General features: G+C 47.9%; 1 protein-coding gene across 2 annotated transcripts in view; it reads left to right on the top strand.

Annotated features, from left to right (window-relative positions):
* The window catches only part of ABCB28 (non-intrinsic ABC protein 8), a 115,100-nt gene that overhangs the window by 81,646 nt on the left and 7,623 nt on the right, over positions 1-25,831 (top strand). For both annotated transcript variants that reach the window (XM_087374615.1, XM_087374614.1), the window contains 5 exons: positions 17,909-18,009; positions 18,451-18,501; positions 18,622-18,750; positions 19,169-19,231; positions 19,402-19,702. In XM_087374615.1, coding sequence (XP_087230741.1) covers positions 17,909-18,009; positions 18,451-18,501; positions 18,622-18,750; positions 19,169-19,231; positions 19,402-19,702 — 645 coding nt within the window. The remainder of the gene's footprint in view (positions 1-17,908; positions 18,010-18,450; positions 18,502-18,621; positions 18,751-19,168; positions 19,232-19,401; positions 19,703-25,831) is intronic.

The following is a 25,831-nucleotide window of genomic DNA, read 5'->3' as shown; positions in this document are numbered from 1 at the left end:
GAGCTGCACATAAGTGAGTTGGGGGATCGCGTGAGTGGCTCGTAGTAGATGGGAGGAAGTTGAAAAATAAGAGAGTTCCAAGGAAGAAGGAAAACCGTGAGCGATTGAAGGTCTGGGGAGAGAGGTTGCTTAATGACGGGTATGTGGAGAGCTTCAAGGAGCTCGAGAGCGGAAGGCGTAGTGAGGCTCGTGTGCAACAAAGAGCAGAGTTTTGGCTGTGGGTTCGTTGTGTGTGACGAAGTGGCACTTATTGAAGTCCTGTAAATTCCTGACTGTGGTCGCGATGATGCGAGCTCAGAGAGGCAATGGGGGTCGTTTTGTTCTGCGAGCTGGGGATCTGGTTCAAAAGCTTCACGTGAAGAAGGGGCTCTGAAGGGTGAAGGCGACGGCTAGAAGGAGCGGAAGGGGAAGCTGCGTTATTGGCTGTGATCACTGGAGGGGTGACGGAAGGGCAGTCGTTGCCTTAGCTGGGAGCGACTGGTTTGATGAAGAGGACGACTGTCCATACTAGAGGTTGAGGGATCTGGCTCGAGGGCCGTTGCCCTTACAGAAAGGTTCTCAGAAGAGGATAGAGGGGAGTTTGGTTAAAAAAGCAAAACGTGAGCAAGGAGGAGCTTGTTAAAAGGACCAACAGGAAAGAAGCTATGGGTGCTGAGGCTTGATGACAAAGGAGGTTATGTGCGTGGACGAGCAACAGAAGGAGAGCTTTGGAAGGGAGATCATCACGAAAAGAAGAGGGGCTGCATGGTTCGAGATGAAGGTTGAAGGATATATGGGTGAAGAAGAGGCCTTTGGCTGTGGAGGGTACGCAGCAGAGGGGGATCTCTACTAAGGAGGAGAGGAGGTGTAATCCGGTCGGGAGGTCGACCATTGCTCGGAGGTAGAGCTTTGGGACATGGCGAGAGGCATCATCATTTTGTCGACTGGGTGGATTTTGGAAGGACGTATATGTGCTCCATGAGGTGTTTGAGCTATGAAGCCAAAGGTGGTCCTCATAAAGGAAGAAATAACGAGGATGGAATAACATGCTTATGGCTAGCTAGTTGTTGAATGCACACCAATACTCTAGTGTTGAGAACAGAGAGGCCTTGCCAGGCAGTATATCAAGATCTCCAAGGGTGGTGAGCTGTGATACGGGAGCGTAGTGCATGTCAGATTTCCTTTAATCTATAAGGAAGTTGTGGATGGTTGTCCGATGAATTGTGGGATTGGATGCATTATGTCTTTGTATGCTTTGTGAGCTTGAGCTCAGTGGTAGGAGCATCATGTTGGGCTGTGTAGTCCACTGGTTTTCTTTCTGAGGTTGTGTGGCTTCTCGAAGAATGTAACCAGAGTCTGAGTTGTGTCTGGAAATGTGTAGAGAGAAGGATGTTGAATGAATTCCTTTGGCCTTGTGATAGTGTTGTTCGGGTGTTTTAAACGTGGATGAGTGTGGCTGTGAAGGTGGGTTAGGCTCTACTATTTTTGTCCATCCAACGTGAAAGGAGAGAGGATTGCTGCTCCCCTCAATGACAAATTCAGCGAGGTGTGGAAACCGAGATAGGACTCAGGAAGAGAGTTCAGAGTGGTGGAGATCATCTCTGAATTCGGAATGACTTCATCAATGTTAAGCAATTGTTCCGTGAGATCCTGAAGCTCTGTGAGGTGAGAATTTATGGAATCTCCCTCCTCCATATGTGTATGGGAAAGTTCTCGCTTCGGAAAGGAAACCCTGGCATCGTTCCTTGCTGCAAACATTCTCTCAAGTATTACCCAAGCTGCCATAGATGTCTTGCATGACCGAATATGAGGTATAATGAACCTCTTGAGAGAAAGAGAAATGACTGAAAGAGCTTGTGCATCTCTAGAGTCCCATCTTTTCTACTCTGCTGTGGGAGCTCCTGGAGCGGCTGCTCCAATCACCTGTGCTGTATTTGTATCTCTACCCCTGCCTCCAGCTGCAGTCTGCCTACAAAAGCTCCAAATTTCACTGCAAAATTGCAGTGTAATTGCAAAAGCCCCAATTTCTTAGACAACCTGCAACCGAACTACAATGTCTGTCCACAAATACGGAATGCCCCAAATTTTTACAAGATCTAAGCCAAAAAATGGCTATCTGCAAACAATGCCTGCCAAAAAACAAAATTGCTAGAGGCAAGGATAGAGCTTGCACAGAAGGTTTTGCAACAGAAGTGTACGGAAGGTACACGCTCTGCACTGTACGGATCCCACAGAACTTGTACGGACGTACGGAATACCTGTACGGAACGAGTATGCAAGTACGGACGACATGTGTACGGATGTACGGACGACGAGCGTATGGATATATTGCAAGTGTGTACGGAATTTGTATGGCGACTGTACGGAAGGTACAGAATCTGTACGTTGCTCGATGTAGGGAATGTATGATGGTACGGATAGTAGATGTACGGACGAATGTACGACATATGTACGGAATAGTCCGTACGACTTGTACGGACAGCATCGCAGGAGCAACGTATCGACGAGTAAGGAGAAGTGACGCTTGCAGTACGTACGTTGTATGGATGGAAAACTGTACGGACGACGAGCTGGAAGAGCAGGGAGCTTGCGGGCAAGGAAGCTAGGAGCAAGATGTAGGTCCGGGAAGCGGTGTCTGCTCTGATACCAAATGTTACAAAAAGAGAGAGTGTGAGAGCAAGAGAGCTGAACGTAGTGCTTGCAATAGAAGAAGTGACTAATACAAGAAGTGGGATGGGTTTTGTCTAAGTGACAAAACCTTATCCTTCACTAACCGTAGTTAGTGAACTAACTGTGGTTAGGGGGAAAAACCTCTAAATGAGGGAAAAGTGCCCCTAACATACTTATTACATTACATTGGTCACTGCTGAATTATAATAATAATTCTAACACATGGAACCATGGATCACATTCTCACGCTCAAATGTCTCATCGAGGAGGCGAGAGCACGGAAGCTGAGGGTTTATTGTTGCTTTGTGGATTTCCGCAAGGCATTTGACACGGTTCTGAGAGCCCGTCTCATACGGCGCCTACAGGATTTGGGTAATGACCAAGATATTATTTGGGCTGTCATGGCACTTCACGAGAGAGTTTTCGACAGAGTCTGGGCAGGATCTGGGTGGACAGATGAGATCATGAGCACTATCAGGGTCAAACAAGGGTGTCCATTATCACCTACCTTGTTTGGTCTCTATATTGACGAGCTTGAGACAGTGATGCAGACACAGGGGGGAGTAGGTTGCTCTCTGACAAGCACGCTGATCTGGATATTGCTTTACACAGATAACGTGGCTCTCTTGTCTTCCTCAGCAAAGGAGCTCCAGAGACACCTTGACACACTACAGTCCTTTTGTGAGTCTCATGATTTGAAGGTCAACCTGGGTAAAACCAAGGTTATGATCTTCAATACATCTCGAGCCGTCATGCGCCAGGAGCAATTCACATTTGATGGGTCACTTGTTGAGGTAGTTTCATCATACACTTATCTTGGCATTGTCTTTTTCGGACCCATCTTCACTATGAGAGTTGCGATGCAGGCATACTTGAGTAGAGGATTTGCTTCATTGGCCAGACTAGAGAGACATTGCTTCCGCTTGCACTTTCAGGATTCATAGACCAAGGGGTTGCGTTTAGACTCCTTGGTCCGTCTAGTGGGGATGTACGACAGCCCATGTTGGGGGCCAGACTTGTCGGATACAGAGTGGGCCCGTGTGGAGCGGCTATGGGTTCTCATGTTATCATGGATGATTCGTGATAAGCCATCTATTCCTCACCAGATCATTCAGATTGAGTTTGGGTCACCTCCATTATAGCCGTCCAGCGGGGATGTACGGCAGCCCATATTAGGGGTCAGACTTGTTGGATACAGAGTGGGTCCATGTGGAGTGGCTACAAGTTCTCATGTTATCATGGATGATTCGTGATAAGCCATTTGTTACTCACCAGATCATTCAGATTGAGTTTGGGTCACCCCCATTACAGCTATATGCTGCATTTCAGGTCATCACGTATTTGTATCGGGTCAGGGAGTATGGGGATTACACCTCTAGGCATAGCAGGCTACCACGGCTAGCACTATCCTCTTCTATGACACTTGCAGCAGGAGGGGACTAGAGGTGTTGATATGCAGGTACATACAGATGGTCTGTTGGGACTCCATATGGATAGACTACCTCCCTTCCAATACAACATGGATGCTCAGTTTTCTCCCCTCCTATCACACGAGGTCATCTAGGTTATCCGTGAGGATCTCATATAGCTACACACATTTTAGACCTGGTTGGGACCCAGTGAAGCTTAGCTTCTACAGAGATGACTTCTTACATATCACAGCGGAGGTTTCATTGCCCCCCCAGGATACACGCAGATCTACTTACTCAGTACACTCACTGAGGATCTCTATTGGACAGTTCTGGGTCTCTTTACATAGACTTCGTATCGAGAGCGACAGAGCAGAGCGACTACCTAGGGGGAGGCGCATATGCACATTATGTGACATGCATGAGGTTGAGACAGAGGAGCACTTCATCTTTAGGTGTCCTGTTTACTATGAGATCCGAGGGCGTTTCTACTGCCTCTTTAGAGATAGCTATGGGATTCTTGCTTGATTCCTCTCTTACCCAGACCAGCGATGTTTGGCAGGTTTCCTTCATGAGGTACTCAAGACACCGCGAGAGGATACTTCGAGCATGGAGACAGGAGCATACTTTTTCCTTGGTTGATCCCTCTTAGAGCTCTATCAGGTAGTTTTTTCAGCCAGATCACAGGGACCCCCAGGAGACAAGGCCTCGACATGAACATGATCCAGAGCTAGTGACCCGACAGCTCAAACAGAGGGTTGACATATAGATCACACTTGGGGACATCACCTCCCTGTTTAGAGTCGGTGCCCAACCACCAGGGGTCACAGTAGCCCTTGTTAGACGCCGAGCTATGACCAGGAGATGTGCCAGGGCTGCACCTGCTATGAGTGGCTGACAACACTCTATCGCTGATTTTATGCCCCCATTGCCTCATCCACCCTGATGTCATGATGATGATGAGATCGATATATAGTCAACCATCAACATGACTATGTTGTACTTAGGACTTAATACTACCATTCTGCATTTTTTGCATTTTGCAATGGTATGGATGCTCGTTTAGTAGCTCCACCACCACAGCTCGTTTGTACTAGGTTTTTCACAGTGTCATAGACCCATTGGTCTTCCGAAAACTTTAATAAACTCTCTCTCTCTCTCTCTCTCTCTCTCTCTCTCTCTCTCTCCCCCCCCCCCCCTCCCTCGCCCACGTCATTTCCGCTACACTTCTCACAAGGTATCAAAGCCACGGTTGGCTTGAGACCCTGTGGAGCGGAGGGACTGTTGAGCTAGCACATAGAGAAAGAAAGAAAGAAATTTTATTAAAGTCTTCAGAAGACTGATGGGTCTATGAGACTGAAAGAAAACCTGATACAAATCACAGTAAGGGTGGAGCTACTAAAATGAGCATCATCACCCGTGCTGAATCCTAAGTCTGATCATACATAATCAAATATATTTGGGTGTGACAATGAAAAGAAAAAAGACTGGAGCGGAGCGGAATCCTCCGTATGTCATGTCGCCCTGGCTGGTGCATAGCTAGTGATGGGACGCTGACATCCTTCAAGGGGTGTTGTGCGTCTCGGTCTCCTGGAGGAGACTTGACGCAAAACCATTCCACCGTGACTCCCGTGGGACATATCTCGGGTTTAAACAATGACGAGAGGTCCCCCAAAGTGTTTTGTGTGTCCCCTCGATGTCTCATGTGTCGTCTGCGGCTAGAGACTAGACGATCAATGTCACTTGATGGGAAGAACTCTGTGATCCTGCTCTGAGAGGTGTCTGATGGTGTGGCCAAGCCCCGTCACCTGAGTAAGTACTCTCTGTGTCGGACCCCCTCGTGAATGAAGGTTGCAAGGCATCTCTGATCTGGGTAGGCGAGGAATCTGGAAAGGAGCCCAGAGCCGTCTGTGAAGAGACAGTGGTAGCGACCTCAGATCTCGTAGTACACTGGGCACCTGAAAATAAAATGTTCCTCCGACTCAACCTCCTGATAGTCGCACAATATGCATATGCGATGCTTCCCAGGGATCCCCTCTGCTCTGCGGCTCTCTATGCGGAGACGGTGTGATGATACCCGAAACTGTCTGTAGAAACTCAGCTTCACTGGAAGCTCCCTCGGCTCCAACCAGGTCCTAAAGATGTGTAGCTGTAGGAGATCCTCTCGAATGACCTGGTTGGGGCCCGATCGGGATGGTGGGTAGGAGTGGCATCTAAACTGTATTGAAAAGGAGGTATCCTATCGATGTGAAACCCTAGTCTCACAAACCATCTGTGAGTCCTTGTATACCAGCATCGCTCGTCTCCCTCTACTGCCAACCTCATGGAGGAATCGAGAGCCAACCATGGCAACCTATGTCTCCTTGATGTGCAGTCTCCATATGATCTAACCCGGTGTAGATATGTGATGGTCTAAAACGTTGCATCTAGCTGGAGTGGAGAAGCATCAAACTCGGCCTAAATGATGTGATGTGGTATAGATGGTTTCCCCCGGATCATTCGTGAGAGCATAGGATCTGCAAGCGCTCCACCCTTGTCCACTCTATCTCTGGCATGTCAGGTCCCCAACAAGGGCTGCCATACATACCGGCTGGTCGGACCAAGGAGTCGAAGAGAAGAGCCTTGGTCCGAGGGTCCTGGAAGTGGGAGTGGAAGCACTGTCTCTCTAGTCGAGCTAGTGCGGCGTATCCCCTACTCAGTCTGGCCTGCATTGCTGGTCTCATCGTGAAGATCGTGCCAGAGAAGATGATCCCCAAGTAAGTGTGTGAGGATGCGATCTCAACTGGTGACCCACCGAAAGTGAACTGCTTCCGTTGCATGTTTGCTCGAGAGGTGCTAAAGATCATGACCTTGGTCTTGCCAAGGTTGACATCCAAATCATGGGATAAACAAAAAACCTGCAGTGCATCCAGGTGTCGCTGGAGCCCCTCGGGTGTGGACGACAAGAGTGCCATGTCATCTGCATAAAGAAGAATCCTGATGATGATCCCGGCAAGTGAGCAACCGGTCCCTCCGGAAGCCCCTATGAAAGTCTCAAGCTCATCGATGTAGAGGCCAAACAGGGTTGGTGATAAGGGACAACCCTGTTTGACCCCTATGGTACTCAAGATCTCATCTGTCCAACCTATGCCTATCCGAACTCGGTTTGAGACTCTCTCATAAAGTGCCATGACTGCCCAGATGATCTTCTGATCAAATCCCAGTGTCTGTAGGTGTGTGATGAGACGAGCTTGAGGTATTGTGTCAAAGGCTTTTCGAAAATCCACAAAGCAGCAATATACCCTCTCCTTCCGTGATCTGGCCTCCTCAATGACACTCCTGAGTGTGAGTATGTGATCCATAGTCCCATGGTCTCCGGCCTGACCCTCTGCTCTGAGCCCTCTCATCTCTGCGAACAGGTTGACTGACACATTCAATACTGCTGCATAGATCTTGGACATCACATGTCCAATCATGATAGTCCTGTAGTTACTCGGGCCCATGGGATCCCTTGCTTTGTGGATGGGGATGATGGTGTTGAGTGTCCAAGTGCGGGGGAAGCCAAGGCAAACAACGTCATTGAATAGCTTTGCTAGGATCGGGGCTAACGTGTCGATCCCATGTGCGATAAACTTAGTGCATAGCCCCTTGTGATCCTTAGCCCGGCCATTGTGCAGTTTCAATGTCGCGTCCTTGACTCCCCCTCTGGTGAACAACGTGCAAGTGGTGGGGCGAGGTGTGTGTATGAGATATGGAGTAGGCTGGTGTGGACATCATAAAGATGGCATGCATACGTGTGCCAAACTCTCGTGTTGGTGAGGGGTGATGGAGACCTATGCTCAAGGAATCTCCGCCAAAAATCCTTAGAGTTGCTGCTGTACAAGATGTTCAGCAGCTCCTCCTCATTTTGACGAAGAAATGCCTGCTTCTTCCGACGTATGAGACATCGGTACTTGCGTACCGTGTCTGGTGTGTTCGGGAGGTGACATCTGGTTTCAAGTCGGAGTTGTCGGCAATAAGCCTTGCACTTCGCATCGTACCAATTGTTGCAGGGTACAGAACCAAGAGGTGGTGATCTAGTGGACCGTGTGGTGTGGGGAAAGATTTGGAGGGCAGCCGTGTGGAGTGTGTGACTAATCAGGGCAGCACGGTCCTCTATGAGTGGTAAGTGATCGATGTAGGTTAGGAGTCTGTTTAGGCGTCCAGAGTAGGCAGGGGAGAGGCTGTGATCAAAGTCTATATCGTGGTAGGTGTCGTGCTTCCTATGTGGTGTGTGTGGTGTGGCTAAGCGTGGGGTGGCGATAGTGAAGAATAGGCATGTATGTGTGATCAGCTCCTGGAGGGAGTGGTGCTACAGTGAAGTCGATGATACATGAGGTGAAGGTAGGGGATCCCATGATGTAATCTACTACACTAGTGCGCCCCCCCCCCCGTGTGGGAAGCAAGTAAAACCACCTGAGGAGGGCCATAGGTTAAGCCCGTTGTAGATGATGAGATCACGCATCCTGCCCAGATCAAGGAGCGCGTGTCCATATGGTGTAACAGGCTCGTGTCAGTCCGATGAGATCTTGGTCATACCTACTCCGTCTAGGTCCATGTTTGGTAGCATGATAGAGACGTCTTGGAAGTCCAGGAGTGGTGCCTGGCGCGTGCTCGTCCTGGCGTTGAAGTCCCCAACAAGGAGAACTTCCCCGCGGCACCGCAGGCTGAAAGGTCTGGGATATCCTGATGTAAGGGTGCATATGATGATGTCTCACTCTCCTCTCGTGCCACTCTGGCGAAGTGGGATGTGTCTGGTGGGAAGTAGCATATTGCTATGAAAAGGTCACGAGTGGCTGTGCGTCGGATCCGGATCCACATGAATTGGGAGTGTGCGTCGTTCCTCTCAATGGAGATGGCTCCAGCGAGGGAAGACTTGTACAATACTGTGACCCCGCCTGATCCTCAAACTCCTCCTGTATCCCTCGTCTCATCCTTGAAGGCTGACTCCCATGTGTAGCCACTAACTATCGGTAGTGGACGCTTTGGGCTCTGGCGTGTCTCTGTGTAAAAGACTATGTCTTGTCCTGTGTAAGATTCCAAGAAGTTCCCAGGGTCTGACCAAATGGTGCTAGTTAGGGTCTCGGAAACCTAAGTCTCATAGGCCCCGTCCCCCTAGGGGGTACGGGTGGGAGCTTGACGGGTGCCCATTTTCCCTCCTTGCGGGCAACATCGCGCCGTTGGAGAAGAACTCATCGCTCCTCAATCTCTAGTGGTGTCAAATCCTCATCCATGGACAGTCTGGGATGCTCTCGTAGAGTGGCTCGACATCGGAGTGTCGCCAGTTGAGCATGTGAATCTCTGAAGCGAATGACTAGGGGCTGCTCTTGGTTGGGGTCTCTCTCAACACGCCATGCTCCCTCTATGCCATGGTCGGGGACCCCCATGGTGGTGGTCACAAAGGTGATCGCCTCCTCCATGGGTGTCGTAGTGGTGCTGGTGCTGTCTTGCGTGATCTCTCGTATTCAGATGTTGAAGGCCTTCGAAGCCCTCTGCTGCTGCTCCTGTATGGCGGTTGAAATGGTTGCCTTTGCAGGCTCCCGTTTCGTCACGTCCACCCACCTAGTCGTCTCTGCTATAGCCGACTGTATCCTGGCTATCTGTGCCTCCATCTCTGTGACTGGGGTCCCTCCAGGCGTTGCTCTCAGGGTCCCGAGCTCTTCTCAAAGCTGTGTGATGTCGTGTCTGAGCCCCTAGATAAGGGTGCCCTGCTCGTGTATAATGTGGCCCTGCTCTTGGGTGTATCAGGCTTGCTCCTGAGTGTAATGTGTCAGCTTTGCTTGACGGGCCCGGATGCTGTGTATCTCAGCCAATAGGGAGTCCCAAGCATCTGGTGGGGGCCTAAGATATCCTGGTCCAGGTGGGAACTGGATCTCGTGAGGGGTTGGGGGCTGCTGAGGTTGTACTGAGGTTGTACTGAGGTGTGATCTGGGCGGGGGAGTGGTATATAGGAGTAGCGAGGCCTGGACGAGGTGAAGGGTTGCTGACTGAGAGGTAGAGGGGATATGAGGGAAAAGTACTATGGAGCCGTGGCTGGTGGGGCTAGTGGTGGGGCTACTAGAAAGGAGACCTGTGATGATGATGTAGGAGAGGGGGAGGAGAGGTGGCGTAGATGATGAGGCGGATGATGGTGGTGAAATAGTGGTGGTAACCATAGAGGTCGAGGATGTGGTGAGCGGCTTCGGGTAGGCCCCTTTCTTATGGGCCGCGGTGCTGTCCACTGTCAAACCAGTCCGGTTGCTGCGTTTGTTGAAGTCCTCCAGGCTGAGTTGCTTTTGTGTTTTCCCCTTGTCACCGTTCCCCTTCCCCATCTCGCGTATGTAAATTTGGACCGAAGGGTCTCCCGCCTAGTCCCCTGTCCTCATCCCCCTTTGCCATTCATTATGGGGGAGGCAGCAGCGGGCAAAGGAGGGGTTGCAGGAGGGCGGAGCTGCAAGCGGAGGGGGAAAAAACAGGAGTAGCGCAGGAGGGGCAGCGAGGGACAGCAAAGGAGCAGGGCGGAGGGGCAGCAACGGGCGGAGGGGCAGAGCGATGGGGTGGAGGGGCACCGAGAGGTAGTGAGGGGCAGTGAGGGAGGCAAGGTAGCAGAGTGGGAGGGGCAGAGCAGGAGGGGGAGAGCGGGAGGGCAGCACGGTAGGGCGGCGCAGGAGGGGTTGTAGGAGGGCGGAGGGGCAGGGCAGAGGGGAGAGGGTGCAGGGCGGAGAGGCAAGGGGCAGGGCGGAGAGGCGGAGGGGCAGGGCGGAGCAGAGAGGCTAGGGGAGAGGCTAGCGGGAGAGGGTGCAGGGCAGAGAGGCAGGGCGGAGAGGTGAGGGGCAGGGCAGAGAGGCGGAGGGGCAGGGCGGAGCGGAGAGGCTACGGGAGAGGCCTATGGGAGGGAGCGGAGAGGCTAAGGGAGGGGGCGGAGAGGCATGAGGACAACACGATTGTGAGAGATTTAGGGTGCTGTTCGGAGGTGTCTTTGAGGAGCGTGTGCGAGGTGTGGATTGTTCGGGTGCCCAGCAACGGGTGAATTTGAAGGGTGTTTTCAGATGAGAGAGGGTCCTAATGGTGCTTGACTTGGACAAGCACTTTGTCGATGGTACCTATGAGAGTCAGTCTGAGGCTTTGGTAGCTGAGAAAAAAGGCAGAAAGTAGTTGATACCTGAGGAACGAGAAGCACTGAAGGCATCCCATACGTGTAACCGATGTGGCTAGAAGGGTCATTATTGGTGGCAGTGTCCCCAAAAGAACATTGAGGGGTCTAGTAACCAGCTGGCCAATAGTGTTACTGCTGCGATGACTTATACTCCGGCCTTCTAGTAGCTCAGGGCAGGCCTTGCAAGCAGATTGTCTGGATCTAGATGGAGGATTGCTTGCTTGCTTGTGGCAGCGGGACCCACCAATCAGGTGCAGGGGGGAGTGAGTCATCTATCGAGGTAGGCTTTCAGGCAGGATCTAGAGCCACGAGGAGTTGTTTCCGTTGACTCAGGTAGCAGTATGTTCATAGTATGTATGTTGTTTAGATGTTATGACCTGGCAGATCCAGAGGGGGTCTCCTAGTGTTCTGCTGCAGCTATTGTCTGATGAGCTGCTGGAGATCTGGATGGGTCAGCAGATTGCTAGTGTGGCCAGACACAATTGATTGATCCGTGTGAGCTGTTATATGCCCGCTGTCATTAGAGCACTGAAGTCCATCGATCTAGCAACAATGTACCAGTTTGGACTTGAGAGGGGGCTTCAGAGGGAGCCTAGAGCCACGAGGAGTTGTTTCCGTTGACTCAGGTAGCAGTATGTTCATAGTATGTATGTTGTTTAGATGTTATGACTTGGCAGATCCAGAGGGGGTCTCCTAGTGTTCTGCTGCAGCTATTGTCTGATGAGCTGCTGGAGATCCAGATGGGTCAGCAGATTGCCAGTGCGGGAATCGAGACACAGTTGCTTGATCCGTGTGAGCTGTATTATGCCTGCTGTCATTGGATAACTGAAGTCCATCGATCTAGCAACAGTGTACCAGTTTGGACTTGAGAGGGGGCTATCTAGCTTTGAGATACAATTGCCCATGCAAGGGAGCAGACCTTGCACCGGTGGCAGTATGAGTTGGATTATTGTTGGAGTACCTTCTGTTGGAGTGATGTTTCAGTACCAGCAGTTGGATTGTTGTACCAGATGTCCAACTGTACCAGTTCCGGATCAGAGGAGTGTATCTAGCACCTGCGGCTTGAGAGCAACAGTTCCAGGATTCTAGTGATTGTGTGGAGGTGGTTCACGCCAAGGGGGGGCTTTTTGATAGTACTGTGGCGGTCTTCAGTGATGGAGTATCACACCATGGATTCCTCCAGTTGTTCCAGCTGCACACCTAGCTCCTTGGCGTCACTGTTCCATCCAGAAGCTGAGAGGGGATGTTGGAGGTCAACATCTCCTGATGTCACCTAGAGAGAGAGGGCCTTGCTTGTGGGTGTGCCCACTCAGTGTGAGGCTAGGGTAGATGAGTGAGGACTTGTGTTGGGTGTGCCCGCCCCCCGTGAGAGTATGATTGTCTAGCTATCCAGTGCCTCTTGCTGGTCCATGCATTGCCACAAGGGCCATTGAGGATCCTGGGAGGAGTGTGGAGATATGTGGGCATGTCAGCCATGTTGTGCTGTCATGGGTCAGCCCTTATGGGCTGTGGAGCAGGGGGTGGAGGTCAGCACCTTGGCTGGTTGCAGCCCCCCATAGGCTGGGGGTGAGCCCCCTTTATAGGGCTATGGGCAGCCCTAGTGGACGGCCCTACAACAGGGGGTCATCCCCCTTCTATATCGGCCGAGTAGGGAGGGGGGGGCTGCCTATATATAGGCCCCCCTTTCTCCTTGTTTTGCATCACTTGCTGGAGCAGCATAGCCAGCCCAATAGAGCACGGAGCAGTTCATCCAACGCTGTGTGCCTCTAGTGGTTGAGGTTGTTGAGTGGAGCACTCGAGCAGCCTGTTGTGCAGAGGTTTTCCCCCAGATGTAGCGGGGCTTGGCTTTTGACAGAGAGCACTTGCATTTCTCTTGTGCCTATCTCTCCGTCTCAATGTGGTGTGTGAGGCATGCTCTCTCTCTCTCTCTCTCTCTCTCTCTCTCTCTCTCTCTCTCTCTCTCTCTCTTCTGTTCATTTCTGCTGCACTTCTCACAGGGGTCTCAAGGGGACCTGTTGATGTTCTCTTTTCCCAGAAGCACCAATTGGTAATTAGGGATTGTAGAAAGTCGGGTAAAGTGGTTTTAGGTCATACTTTTTGGTCTGGGCACTTGGATGAAGGGGAGGGCTCAACAACCTCCACAAGGAGCTGCACATTGGTGTGGAAGAAGTGCTCCACAACCTACTCCAAAAGATGCACAACCAGCGCTGGAAGGGCTGCTCCAACTGGTGCTCTACGGGCTGGAAGAACTACTCCAGGACAGGGACAGCTTTGCAATGCCCTTCCAGCCCGACCAACACCGTACCTTTCTATACTCCCTCGCAGTATGCCTCCTTTATGTCACCTCTACCCCTCACCCAGCCACCTTTTCCCTCTATAGATGGACTCTTCTCATCCACTTTCCAGGGGTCTCCTTAGTCTCATGCCACTCATATGCTCACATTTCCCATCAGTCAGCTATCTCCTGTTACTCAACTACCCTCTATTAGCTAGTCAGCCCCCCTTTATACCATATCCATACCCATCACACCAGACTCACACGATCCCATCCGAGGCATGGAAGCTTATCGTCATGGAGGTTCATCGTCTCTGTGCATGAGAGATGGAACATGCTCACTTCATACAGGAGCGATAGAGACCCTACGATAGAATGTCCTCAGCCTAGACAATGGCGGCTGATCTCCGAAAGGAGATGGATGACCTCCATCGTTGTACAAAGGGGGGCCTAGGGAGCAGTGTTGTTGTGGAGGAGAGGATTGCCACAATGGAGATGTTCATTTAGGAGACTTCCAAGTGGGTGGATGTTGTGAAATGGGGACCTCCGAATGCGATTGTTTCTGCCGCTTTACTTGAGCAGCGGTAGAGAGCCAATAAGGCTCTCAACATTAGGGTCCACGGGGTCACACACACCGGTTCAGCTTTTCAGATGCTACCACCTTTGTCACCTTGACCTTGGGGGTGCCAGAGCATGGTATTGAGAGTGCATGTCAGGTTGGACGAGATCCTACCAGAGATCAGCCTCTTGTGATACGCTTCAGAAAGACTCAGGCAGCATCTAGGTGCATTGCTACGAGATCACCCATATATTTACATGGACAAGGACCTCACACTTCTATAGGTAGAGGAGAGGCGAGCCCTCTTACTACAGTGGGATGCTGCACGTAAGAAGGGGAATCTGGCTGTAGTACGCGAAGGTTGGCTCTTGACTGGACCTAGGGATGTGGGGTCTATGAGACCCATAGGACGTGGACCTTGGCCTGTACCATTTGGAACTGTAATGGTAATGGTACCTTATGGTCAGAGCTAGGGAATGTCTCGGAATCATACACAGGACGAGATATTGCTTTCTATATAGAGACTCATCAGAGCCCAAAGCGCCCACTACCACCAGTCTGTGGATACACATGGGAGTTTGCCTATTGGGACGAGACCAGGGAGGGTGGTGGAGTACGGAGTACCTGGTCTCGGTGGACTAGTAGTTCTATATAGATCATCTCTCATAGGAGTGATCACCGTGGAGAGACACCACCCTCATGCTAGATCCATCTGGATCTGAATTAGGAGCACCTCTACTCTAGATATTTTTTTGCGGTCTGCTACTTTCCTCTAGAGACATCGCATTTTGCTAGGGAGCTTCGGGAGGATGGAGAGACATCTCCATACAGTGTGTTATATTAGGATATCATGGATTTCTTGAGGCGCGGGGAGGTCCTCCTTCTTGGAACTATTATACATAGATGATGTGGTCCTACTCTCCTCCATAAATGAGGGTCTCCAATGACATTTAGATGCGCTCTAGTCTTTTTGCGATACACGTGATTTGAAGGTCAACTTCGGTAAAACCAAGGTTATGATCTTCAACACATCTCGGGCGGCTGCACACAGAGAGCAGTTTGCCTTTGATGGAGCTCTTTTCAGGTTTGATTTTCACGATGTGATCAGTTGTGCAGGCCTGTTTGAGCAGGTGACATGCCACACTCGCTAGACTCGAGCGCCAATGCTTCCACTCACATTTTTAGGATCCCAGAACCAAGTCTCTTCTTTTTGACTCATTGGTCTGCCAGGCAATGATGTATGGTAGTCCCTTTTGGGGAACATTCTTATTGGAGACAGATTGGTCCCGTATAGAGAGACTTCAGGTTCGGCATCTCGCTCGCATTATCCTCAACAAACCCACTCACATGAGAGCCACTGACATTTCCTCTCTCTTTGATGTGGGGAGACAGACCACTGGAGTGACAATAGCACTTGTCAGGGAGTGGGCCACATCACAAAGACTACTGAGGAAGAGAGAAGGACCTAGAGAGGCCGAGTGACAACGTTCTATTACTAATGTTCTCTCTCAATGCCAGCCCTCGCTTAGATCCTAAGCCACTATCAGATGAGCTCCTGTTGACTCTCCTCAGTCGTCTAGTGGTGTTGGTCCCACAGACAACATACACAGGCCTAGTCATTGGGGGACGGGTGACCGAATGATAGACGATTAGGGGATTCTCTTTGATGTTTGCTCCTCCTTTGTGGGTTTCTCTTGCAGCGAGAGCACAATGTACTACTTTTATTTCTCATCAGCCTTGGGCAGAGGAGCCATTTTAGTGGCCCTACCCTTAGATTTCATTGTATTTGGTTTCTTTTAGTCTCATAGACCCTTTGGTCCTTTGTAGATGTTAATAAACTTTCTTTCTTTCTTTCTTTGAGCCTCATGCTTCCTTTGTGAGGCAGTTGTACAAAGTTATTCTGCAATAAACTCCTTCAGGGGGTCCAGCCCTTATTTTTGGGCCATAGTGCTGTGTCTTCTCTCTCTTCCTCCATCCCACACCCTTCCTTCATTGCAAATTGTGTTCCAGCTTCATTGTTTAGTTCTACAGGTGCTGTCTGGAGTTTCTAGCTTTCAGGCAATGACTATGCTGAAGTGCAATCTGTTTACCAGTGCTGCAAATTGATCCCTCTTGTTGCGATTTGAATTCTACAGCTGTGAATTAACTAGAGGAGCTGTGGATTGTTTGCTGAAATCGAGCGGGGGTCTGGATAAGGTTACAGTCCCCTTCTTTCTTCATTGCCTTTTGGGTGGATATTAGTGATCATATCACTTCAGCTTTGCAAAGCATTTGGGACTTTGCTATTATGCCTGTGTCACTTACCGAGGGTCTTAGTTATTTTATCCCCAAGAGGTGTGCAAGAACTTGATAGATTGGTGGAGGCCTATAACACTTTTGGGTACTGCATACAAATTGTAGCGAATGCAATCAGCCTTCGTTTTCAGCCTCTACTCCTTGACTCTATACATGACACATAGACTAGCTTTGAGCATGGGCACAACAACTTTGATAATATCTTCTCACTTTGGGGGCCTAAGAGTGGGCTAGACAGAGTGGCCAGGTTCTTGCTATCTACTCCTGATTTTTGAGAAAGCTTACTACAGAGTAGATTAGGTTTCTTGGAGGGTATGCTACTATGTTTTTGTGTTCTCTCTTTATAGGTCAGCACATACTTAGGTTCTTATTAGAGGTGCTAGAGGAGAATGGTTTCAGATTACCAGATCAGTCTGTCAAGAGTGCCGTCCTGGCTCTCTTGTTACATTTGTTTGTGACAGCACAAAGCCATGAAGGTGTCAGATTACCAGATCAGTCCGTCAAGGGTGCCCTCCTTGCTCCCTTTTTATGTTTGTTTGTGACAGCACAAAGTCATGATTATGGTATTTTATGTCAAGATGTATTTGAAGCTCCTTAGGTTAGGGAGGGTGTACATGGTGCCTATGTCAGATACAGATACTTTGGTCTTTGCAAAGAATATTATTGAGGTTTAAGAAAGTGTGTTATGCACAAGATGAAGCAGAATAAGGTAGGGCTGAGAAAGATCCTTGTGGGGGAAATTATTTGAATTAAAGAAGAAGGCTGCAGTCAATGCATGAGGAACTCAACTCAATCATGGTCAACTATAGTTGTTGGTCTACCAATAACAGATGAACAATTAATATATTATCTGCATAGATGATTATGTCAAGAAATACATTACTCAAATAATTATCCAATCATGGGGAAGAGTTTTGTTCTAGGTTATCAGTCATCAGCCATTCAAGTGGCACCTTTAGAATGGTATACCTAGTGGTAACATTTTTGAAGTAGCTATGGCTTGTAAAGTTTTGGTTGGCCATACTTAAGTGCAACCGGTTGCAGAAGAATAAGCATAATGCACAGGAATGATATGTTTTTGGCTAACTTGGGGTTGCCTTAGTACCTTACCATTGGTGAGTGAACTGAAGATGCTGGTGAGGCTATGAAATCTAGAGGATAGGGATCTGTTGAAGTCAAACAGAAGAAATGATAGTGGGTTTGATGTTCCAAGGTGTTTAGCTAAATTTAGTCATGCCTGCTGTGACCACATCGTAGGCTGATATGATAATACTTGAACAACACTTTTAACGTTTTAATGGCATAAGCTTGCAAGCAGTGAGGTTTCTCTTGCAGTGGTAACTGGTTGACCACGTAATGGGACGTCTCCAAGTACTGTTTTATGTAAGGACTGTCTGTGCATGTGAATGATAAATGAGTTGTGGATCTCTTCTTTATTTTATTATAGAGGTATGCATCTTACGGATAAGAAACAATATTGTCTCTTCAGTAATTGTATAGTTGAATAGTTTTTGCTTGTACAGGTCTAATGTGATAACAATAGGTAAAACTGTTCATTGTATAAACAGCTGTATACAAGCGGACAACTTTATCGGTGTTCAAGGCTCATGGGTTGGCACAAGCTCGAATAAGTGAATGGGCCAATGAGACTTTCTCAGCTATACGCACGGTGAGATGCCATTATATTTGCTACTTGCTGGGGCTTTTGCTGACTAAATTGCGAAGGTATAATTTTGAGATCTACTAACATGTTTAGGTCAGAATGGATGTGGCAAGGTATTAGGGTAATTGTGGGATGAAAGCTAAACAGGCATTGAGATCATGAAATCAGCCACAGCGATTACTCATTGCAATATTATGCTGACCTGCATGACAATATCACATATAGGCAGGCATCGTCGAAAGTGCAACTCATGGTAGCGATGTCAGTTTTGATAAAGCTGACAAAAGATGATGCTTATTACATAATCAAATCACATTGAAGTTCCAATGCAAGGCCATATTTTATTTAAAAATGTTAGTTGTAGTTTGCATAGTCCAACTCCTGGTTTTCCTGTAACATTTCATTCCTCGATTTGGTTTTTTTCACAGGGCTGATCTTCCTTTGCAGGTTAGATCTTTTGGTGGGGAGAGAAGGCAGATAGCAGTGTTTGATGAGCAGGTAGTGTGATGAGTTTTCCTATATAATGCAGTCTTTCTCTAGTCAGACAACAAGGTGCCTTAGCTACTGTCATTTTTCTTATTTTTGTAGCTTTTATTGCGACATAAGTTAACAATGTAGGTCTGCTCGTATCAACAAAGTGGCACAAAACTTGGATGGATGAAGTCTGCAAATGAGTCGTGGACACGTGTAGTGATATACATTTCTTTGATGGCATTGTACATACTCGGAGGAAGTAAAGTGAAATCAGTAAGTGTATTGTTGCCCTAGCTTCCTACTTCGTTTCTTAAGGGTGATGCTGTGTAATGCCTGCACACACATGCTGTCTGTATCTGTGCATGTACACATGTAAAGCATGCATATATGTATGTATGTATGTAGGTATATACTGTCTGCACACACATGCTGTCTGTATCTGTGCATGTACACATGTCAAGCATGCATATATGTACGTATGTATGTAAGTATATACTGTACGCTCGTCGCACTTCATATATATATATATATATATATATATATATGGGATTTTTCAAAATCAGAGAGGCAAATGAAATCTGCATTCTTCAATAGGCATTATTCAGAAGTCTACTGGTTCACAGTGCAGTTGTATTTTTTGGCGGATGGTCACAAATATCATTGAATCAAGTTCTGCTGTCTAATAATACAGGGTGAACTTGGAGTTGGCACCATGGTTTCATTCATCGGGTACACTTTTACATTGACATTTGCAGTAAGTTTTGATGGATGCTTTCCTTAGCACTGGGAATTATATTTCTGTTTTTAGCAAGTTTTGTAATGTGTTCGATTTGCAGATTCTAGAGGTTGTCCATCAATCACATTGTTAATTGCTATTACAGACGCCTGCAAGTTATACTGATATCATATACATGCATTCATCAGGTCCAAGGAGTAGTGAACACGTTAGGAGATGTTCGTGCCGTGCTAGCAGCAATTGATCGGGTCAATTCAATTGTTTCAGAGACTGCAGTAGATGAGTCACTTGCATATGGCCTGGAAAGAGATGCACGAGGTCAGATGCAAAGCACAAAAAAATGTGCCGAAGTCATGAGGGCTTCAAATACATTGGACACCTCAACACTCCCGTTGAACAAAAATGAAAAAGTTGATGGGGTCCACCCAGGATTTAATGCAGTGAACAGTGTCTGTGAGCTTGCATGGGCTGGTGATGTTGCTCTTGAAGGTGAGATTTAACTTTAGGTTCATTTTCCTATTATTATGACCATTATAATGTCGAGTGTTTTCTGAATGACAAGTACAAGAAACACATAGAAAATATGCATTCTGGAAAATTGCAAACGTATTCGCTGCAGCCCACCTTTCTAGTACTGATAGGTGAAATGAGAATTGGACTATATTGTGTCAGACCATCAAGGGCATTTGTAGCTTCAATATGTTCTTTTTTGTGAGATTTGGCTTTTTGCTCTTGTGAAAGTCTGCATTTCAGTATGGACTGGCAATGAAATCCTAATAAAATTAGTCAAGGCTAATTGTAAGCAGAGTATATTTGTTAATAGGAGCTGAATGTTGCATTGTGATTTCTTTGGAAGAAATGAGGAGCTTGGTATAATAATAGGAAGTCTGTTTTTGTTCTTCAGGTCTCAAATCAGACCTGGCACAAAAGTCCAATCACATTCTTTAATTGAGCACCATAGATTTTTACATTGAAATCTCTAGCCATAGGTTCCATCCTTGGGACTTGGATAAAATGGGAGTCCCTTACCACCACAAGCCATCCATGAGGGGTGAGAGTGTTGGGGTAAAGGCACATTGCCACCCTTTAAAATGTTATGACACCTATGACTGTCTTAAGACAGTCATAGGGTGAATCCCTAATCCTAATAAAACTCTTGAGTTTGTGGTGTGGCTGAACACTTTTACACACCCACACTTCTTGTGTCTCCCTCTCTCTGTCTCCTTTGTTGCACTCCCTCTCTCTTTCCCTCACAAGTGGTATCAGAGCGGCCGTGCCGTACGGATGCCGCGACAAGCAGGTATAGGGCTAAATTTTTTGTTGGGGATTCGTGCCCTCGCAGGTACAGGGTACAGCAGGTACCCTGCGCAGGTACAGAAGGTACAGCAGGCACAGATTTTTTTTTTGGGGGAAGAAGGAAAAGAGAGAGCACTCTGCTCTTCATTCCCGGAATTTTTTTCAGTTCTCAAAACTGTATGTTTGAGGTACAGCAAGTACACTCGTGTCCCTCGTGCTTGAGGTGACTAGTGCCACAGTGTGTGGTGGTTGCACAGTTATTTTGTTTCGGGAAGGTCAGATGCCTTGATTTTGCAGAGGGCTTTTATGCTTTTGCTGAGTGCAAATCTCAGTTTTCGGGTGACAATTTCATAGGGCTTTTGCGTGGAAGTGTATGCAATGTATGCCTTGAGGCAGTGTGGAGCCAGGGTGCCCACATTGGTCTTGTTTCCGCAGTGTCTTCAGTGACATTTCTTGCAGGTCACATTCTGTGTACGACACTTTGAAAATCTCAGTTGAGCCACGCTTGGCCAGGGCGCATCGAGTTTACTCGGTCCCTAACTGTCCATCGTTGACAGTGCTCAAAAGATTTTCTCTTCAGTGTTTGTACGTTGGGATCTGTGTTGTTACTGTGTACACAGGGCCGTTTATGCATTACATTGTCAGGTGAAAGTGCCAGGAGAGCGCTGTATTTTGTATGCTACCTCAGTGTTGAGGTGTTTTTCACTTGGTACAGGTGTCAAATCAAGGGGCTTTTGCCCAGATTTTTTTTTTTCCTATGAAAAAGACTTCTATTAAGTAAGAACAAAAACCCGCGAGAGCAAGCTCAAAGCGGAATACATCATGAAATCATGAGGATAATAAAAAACCCCCTCAGAGTGAGGTGGAAAGAAACCAAGGCTGAGGCTGAAAGTGCCATCTCAACCCTGTAGTAGATTCAGAGAAGAAAGGAGAATCCTTCCATTCCCTGAAGAAAGAAGCCCTCCTAGCTGAGGCTGCACGGGAGTCCCCCTGCATACCCGTCCATACGGCCATCAGAGTGTGTACGATGTCTGTCCAGATACTAGCCAATGTGTGCGAGGGATGAACCTGAGTACCCTCCATAGCCTCTGTGCATCTGGCTCTCCAGATATGCCAGGCTGCTATGCTCGCTATAATCTCCCAAGAAGTATCCACAGAGGCATGTACAGCTGTAAAAGGACGGTGTGGAACCACATCCAACGAGCAGAACTCAACCCGATGACGTCGAACCGAAATGGCCCGAGAGGAGTCAAGTCCCTCGTAGAAAACCTGAGGTCCTGTAAGAGAAAGCCAATCCACCGACCCCAAGTCATAAAGAGTGGGGAATGGGCAAAGTGACTGAAGATCCTGGCTATCCCCATCCAAATCAATCTCGTCTGTCTGCAATCCCATAAGCAATGCTGAATAGACTCCGAAGCAGAAAGGCAACGAGGGCAAGTAGGGTCGGCTCCGATTCTGGACCTCCAAAGGTTCACTGCAATCCCTCCATGAATAGAAAGCCAAAAGAAGATAGTGATCTTTCTATTCCTGTGGGATTTCCAGAGCCTCCTCCAGAAGTACCTCTGCTGATCCGCAGTAATACCAAAAGTCTCCCAATGAGGAACTCTGGAGGGTCTCCAGCCTCTACTACTGAGCTGAAATCTCCTGGCATTACTGACCGTGTAACGAAAGAAGGGGATGGTCTTCTCTCGATGCCCCGCGTCAATCCACTCCCACTCTCCGGGGTCCCACTGTAAATACCTGATGGAACTCCTCCATAGAGCCAAAGTCTCCAAGACCCGGTGGAGAGTAACTGGGGGTCAGGGTCTAAGAACCACTCTGAATCTGATCCCTGCATCAAAAGGCCTACGACCCTGATAGGCTGAAAAGCAGACTCAAGCAAGATATCATCTGTAGATCTGGCAATTTGCCACCATCCTGGACACTGAAAACCAAAGCATCCTCCTGTGCATCTCGGAAGGCTAAGACCTGAAGTGGAACCCCGCCTCTCGAGAAAGTACCTGCCCAAGTGGAGGAAGTGAGAGGCATATCATCTGTGTCTATCCAAGCCTCTGGAAGGGCTGTCTCAATCTGCAAGATCCTCCCTGCACTCTCTCTGAGATGTCCTGTCAACCTTGATTTTGCTTGTGAGCACTTGAGAACTTCAGATGCCTTTTATCCCCTTGGCAGAAGGGTGATTGTTCGGGATTTGTCCCATACTTTGTTGCAGGTTTGTGACAGGCTGAGGTGTTTGGAGCCTCTTTTTTTTTGGTGGACAAAACAGTGTATGACAAGCGGTTTATGCATATAAAATCAGTGCAATACCTCATCTGAGGTGGGAGAAGTGTCCAGGACAGCAGTGTTTTGTGCTTCGTCAGATGATGATGCACTGATAAAGCACTTGTGGAACAGCTGCAGCATTCTGAAGTTACTGTTTTATGCCTATTTGAGCACGGTACAGTGTGTCAAAAGGTACAGTGACTGGAGGGAAAATTTTCTGTTTTGCTGCAGATTTTTTGACAGTAAAAAACAGCACTATTGTGAGTGCTCCTGGCTCTTGATAGAGCAGGTTTTCTGAGAAATCAGAATTTTATTTAGTCATTTTTTGACTTACAGGGAGTCAGGCACTTTCTTTTGTCTGATATGGCATCAGGGGGAAGTGAATCTTCAATACTAAACATAAAGAAATTGGAAGGGGCACACAATTATGCATTATGGGCAGAATAGTGTTTGAATGTACTGCTGCTAAAGAAGATTTCTAAGCCCATAAGGGTGAAGGGTGTCAAGCCATCTGGGATGGCAGATGATGAGTGGGAGGAGCTTGATTTGTCTGCAAGGGCTGCTATGGCTGCTCACCGCTCTTTAGAGAGAAAAGGAAAAGCACAACCTTCAGATCCTTGGATTCATGAGGGGCTAGCTCTAGCGCATTAGGATGTAGCAGCTTCTTGATCAGAGATCATAGCACTGGTACCAAGCTTTTTTGGACTCAGATTGGTGAAAGATGCAATAAGCACTTCTTCTCCATCATGGGTAGAGACATGTAGGGAGGGCATCAGATAGGTACAGGACTCTCACGGAGTTCTACAGAGAGATCCCTTGGTAGTCAGACAGATTGCTATGGCCTCCTCTCTCTACTTGGCTGAACGTTTCACTGCAGCCACTTGCAGAGGTCAATGCAGAGTTTGGGAGTGCATGCATAGCCTGGTCACAGCAAAGATGAGGACACTTTTTGATGGCCCCTTCATGACACAGGAGCTTAGGATGACACTTCTTGCTTTGCCGAAAGGCAAGTGCCATTCACGGATTTTATAGGGACTAGCCTTTCAGGAGATTTGGGACAGCGGTATCGTTCCCTCCTCTCTCTTAGAGGGACTCATCCTTGGTAAAGTGAGGATTTAGGCACTTGCTACATCATTTGGGGTTCTATGGCCTACCTCATAGGGTTGGGTCCAATGCTGTTCTATGTGGGACCAGAGAGGAGTGAATCATGGCAAGGCTGCCTCAGATTGTGGCAGGATCACCAATGACCATTAGTTGAATGATGCTGCCTAATTGTTCTGTGTATCATCTAATCCTGACCACAGGAAACTGCACACTAGTGCTGAGGTTTTCCCATACATTCTCTGTGAAAGCACTATCAACATGCTGTGTACCAAGCCATGGCCAAAAGGGCCTGGTTTACCACTCAGGCTCTCCCTACCAAGGACAGCTTGGCGGATCTCCATTTAAGGAGCTTACGCTGCACACTCTCTAGTACCAAGGCAATCTACTTCTCCGCTGAAATATCAAAACCCACACGGCATGCCAAATACCTCACCATTTAACTTGTAGGAATCCATTTGAATCGAGATCCTACGAGTAAGCAACTCCTCAAAGCACCAAGGGAACCAAACAATTTGTTCTAGTTAGTGGTGCCACACTTCCACATACAAGGCCATGCTGTGCCATGAGCTAAGATTTATCTTGTTGTCCCCTTTCCAGATTAAAAAAATCCAATTAAAAATCTTTTGAAAGGGCAAGCTCAATGGGGTATGAATGCGACCTCAAAAGATCTGAAAGAGCAAGAGGGACATGCCATCTTCCCTCATGCATTTTTGCATTGGAAGGGCCTTGATAGCCTCTAGCATCTCCTCATTGATAAAAGGGGTCTCACCAGCAGCGAGCCATATAATCGATTAGAGGTTGTCACAAGGGTCGCCACTGGAGGAACTAACGGGCTGGAATCATGGGATAGTTTAGCAGATGTTGCTGAAACTAGAGGAGACCCAAAGCATCTCCAAAATATGTGCCACTGAGGTTTTGCCACCCCATTATTCATGCTGGATAACTCCATTTACTACGATGCGTGGACTCTAGTGACCCTATCCAAATCACCCCATCCAAAGTTTGCTTCTCTCAACAGAGAATGTGTCCCAGAAAGTGAATCTCAGGCATAAAAACTCACTCTTCTTTGCATTTATGACCAGCCTATGTTTCCTAAGTTCTGCAAATACTATTGCCAAATGCTTCTTATGCTCTACCTCATCTTTTGAGAACACTATTATATCATAAAAGAAATTGCCCACAAGAGATCTGCACTCATGGAGGATTCTATCCATCATCTGGTTAAAGGTGGAAGGAGCATTCGTAAGCCCAAATGGCATAAGCAAGAACTCATACAGCCCAAAGCTGGTCCTGAAAACTGCCTTGGTGATACCAAGTTTGCCTACTAACTCTGGAGAGATAAATCTTTGGGCTGTATGAGTTCTCTCTTGAGTTAGCAGATAAAGTTTGCCCCATACCGTGCATAACTCTATAGCATCCCCATTGGGCTGCTTGTTGATAACATCAGGCATCAATCTTGCAAAGGGCTTAGGCTTCTTTCCTTTTTGCTCATTCCTATCATCCATTTTCCCTTTGAGCTTACGTTTTGGGAATTCCCGTGCCACATACCCCTCTTCCTTGCAGTGGAAGCATTTATTGGCATCCATCAAAGCTTTCCTTTCCTCATGTGAAAGCCAATTAGAGCTTGGTCCGTCACGCTTCTCCCACTTATTGAATGGAGCCTTGGAAGCATTCCCTGGCTTCCCTGTTTTCTTAAAGCTGTTAGACTTATTGCTCTTGTAATCGCTTGTCTTACCAAGCAACAATGCATCAGCTGTAGTTGCATTTTCAATTAGCTGAAACATGTTGGCTACCCTTGTTTTTGTGCAGTCACATGCCGATAAGAGCTAACCTACAATAGGGCTTCCCAAAACTTTTATTATACTCTTCTAAGTTGTGACAATTGGCTGCATCCAACTTATGCCATGCTGTCAACATCCACCTCAAATGTAGTGGTCAGCCAAGTAGCTGAGAATACTT

Source organism: Dipteris shenzhenensis, chromosome 5 (genome assembly GCF_047967505.1).
Source record: "Dipteris shenzhenensis isolate YYH24624 ecotype China chromosome 5, Dip_SZ_1.0, whole genome shotgun sequence".
Taxonomy (NCBI): Eukaryota; Viridiplantae; Streptophyta; class Polypodiopsida; order Gleicheniales; family Dipteridaceae; genus Dipteris; species Dipteris shenzhenensis.
This window is presented reverse-complemented; position numbering and strand designations above follow the sequence as displayed.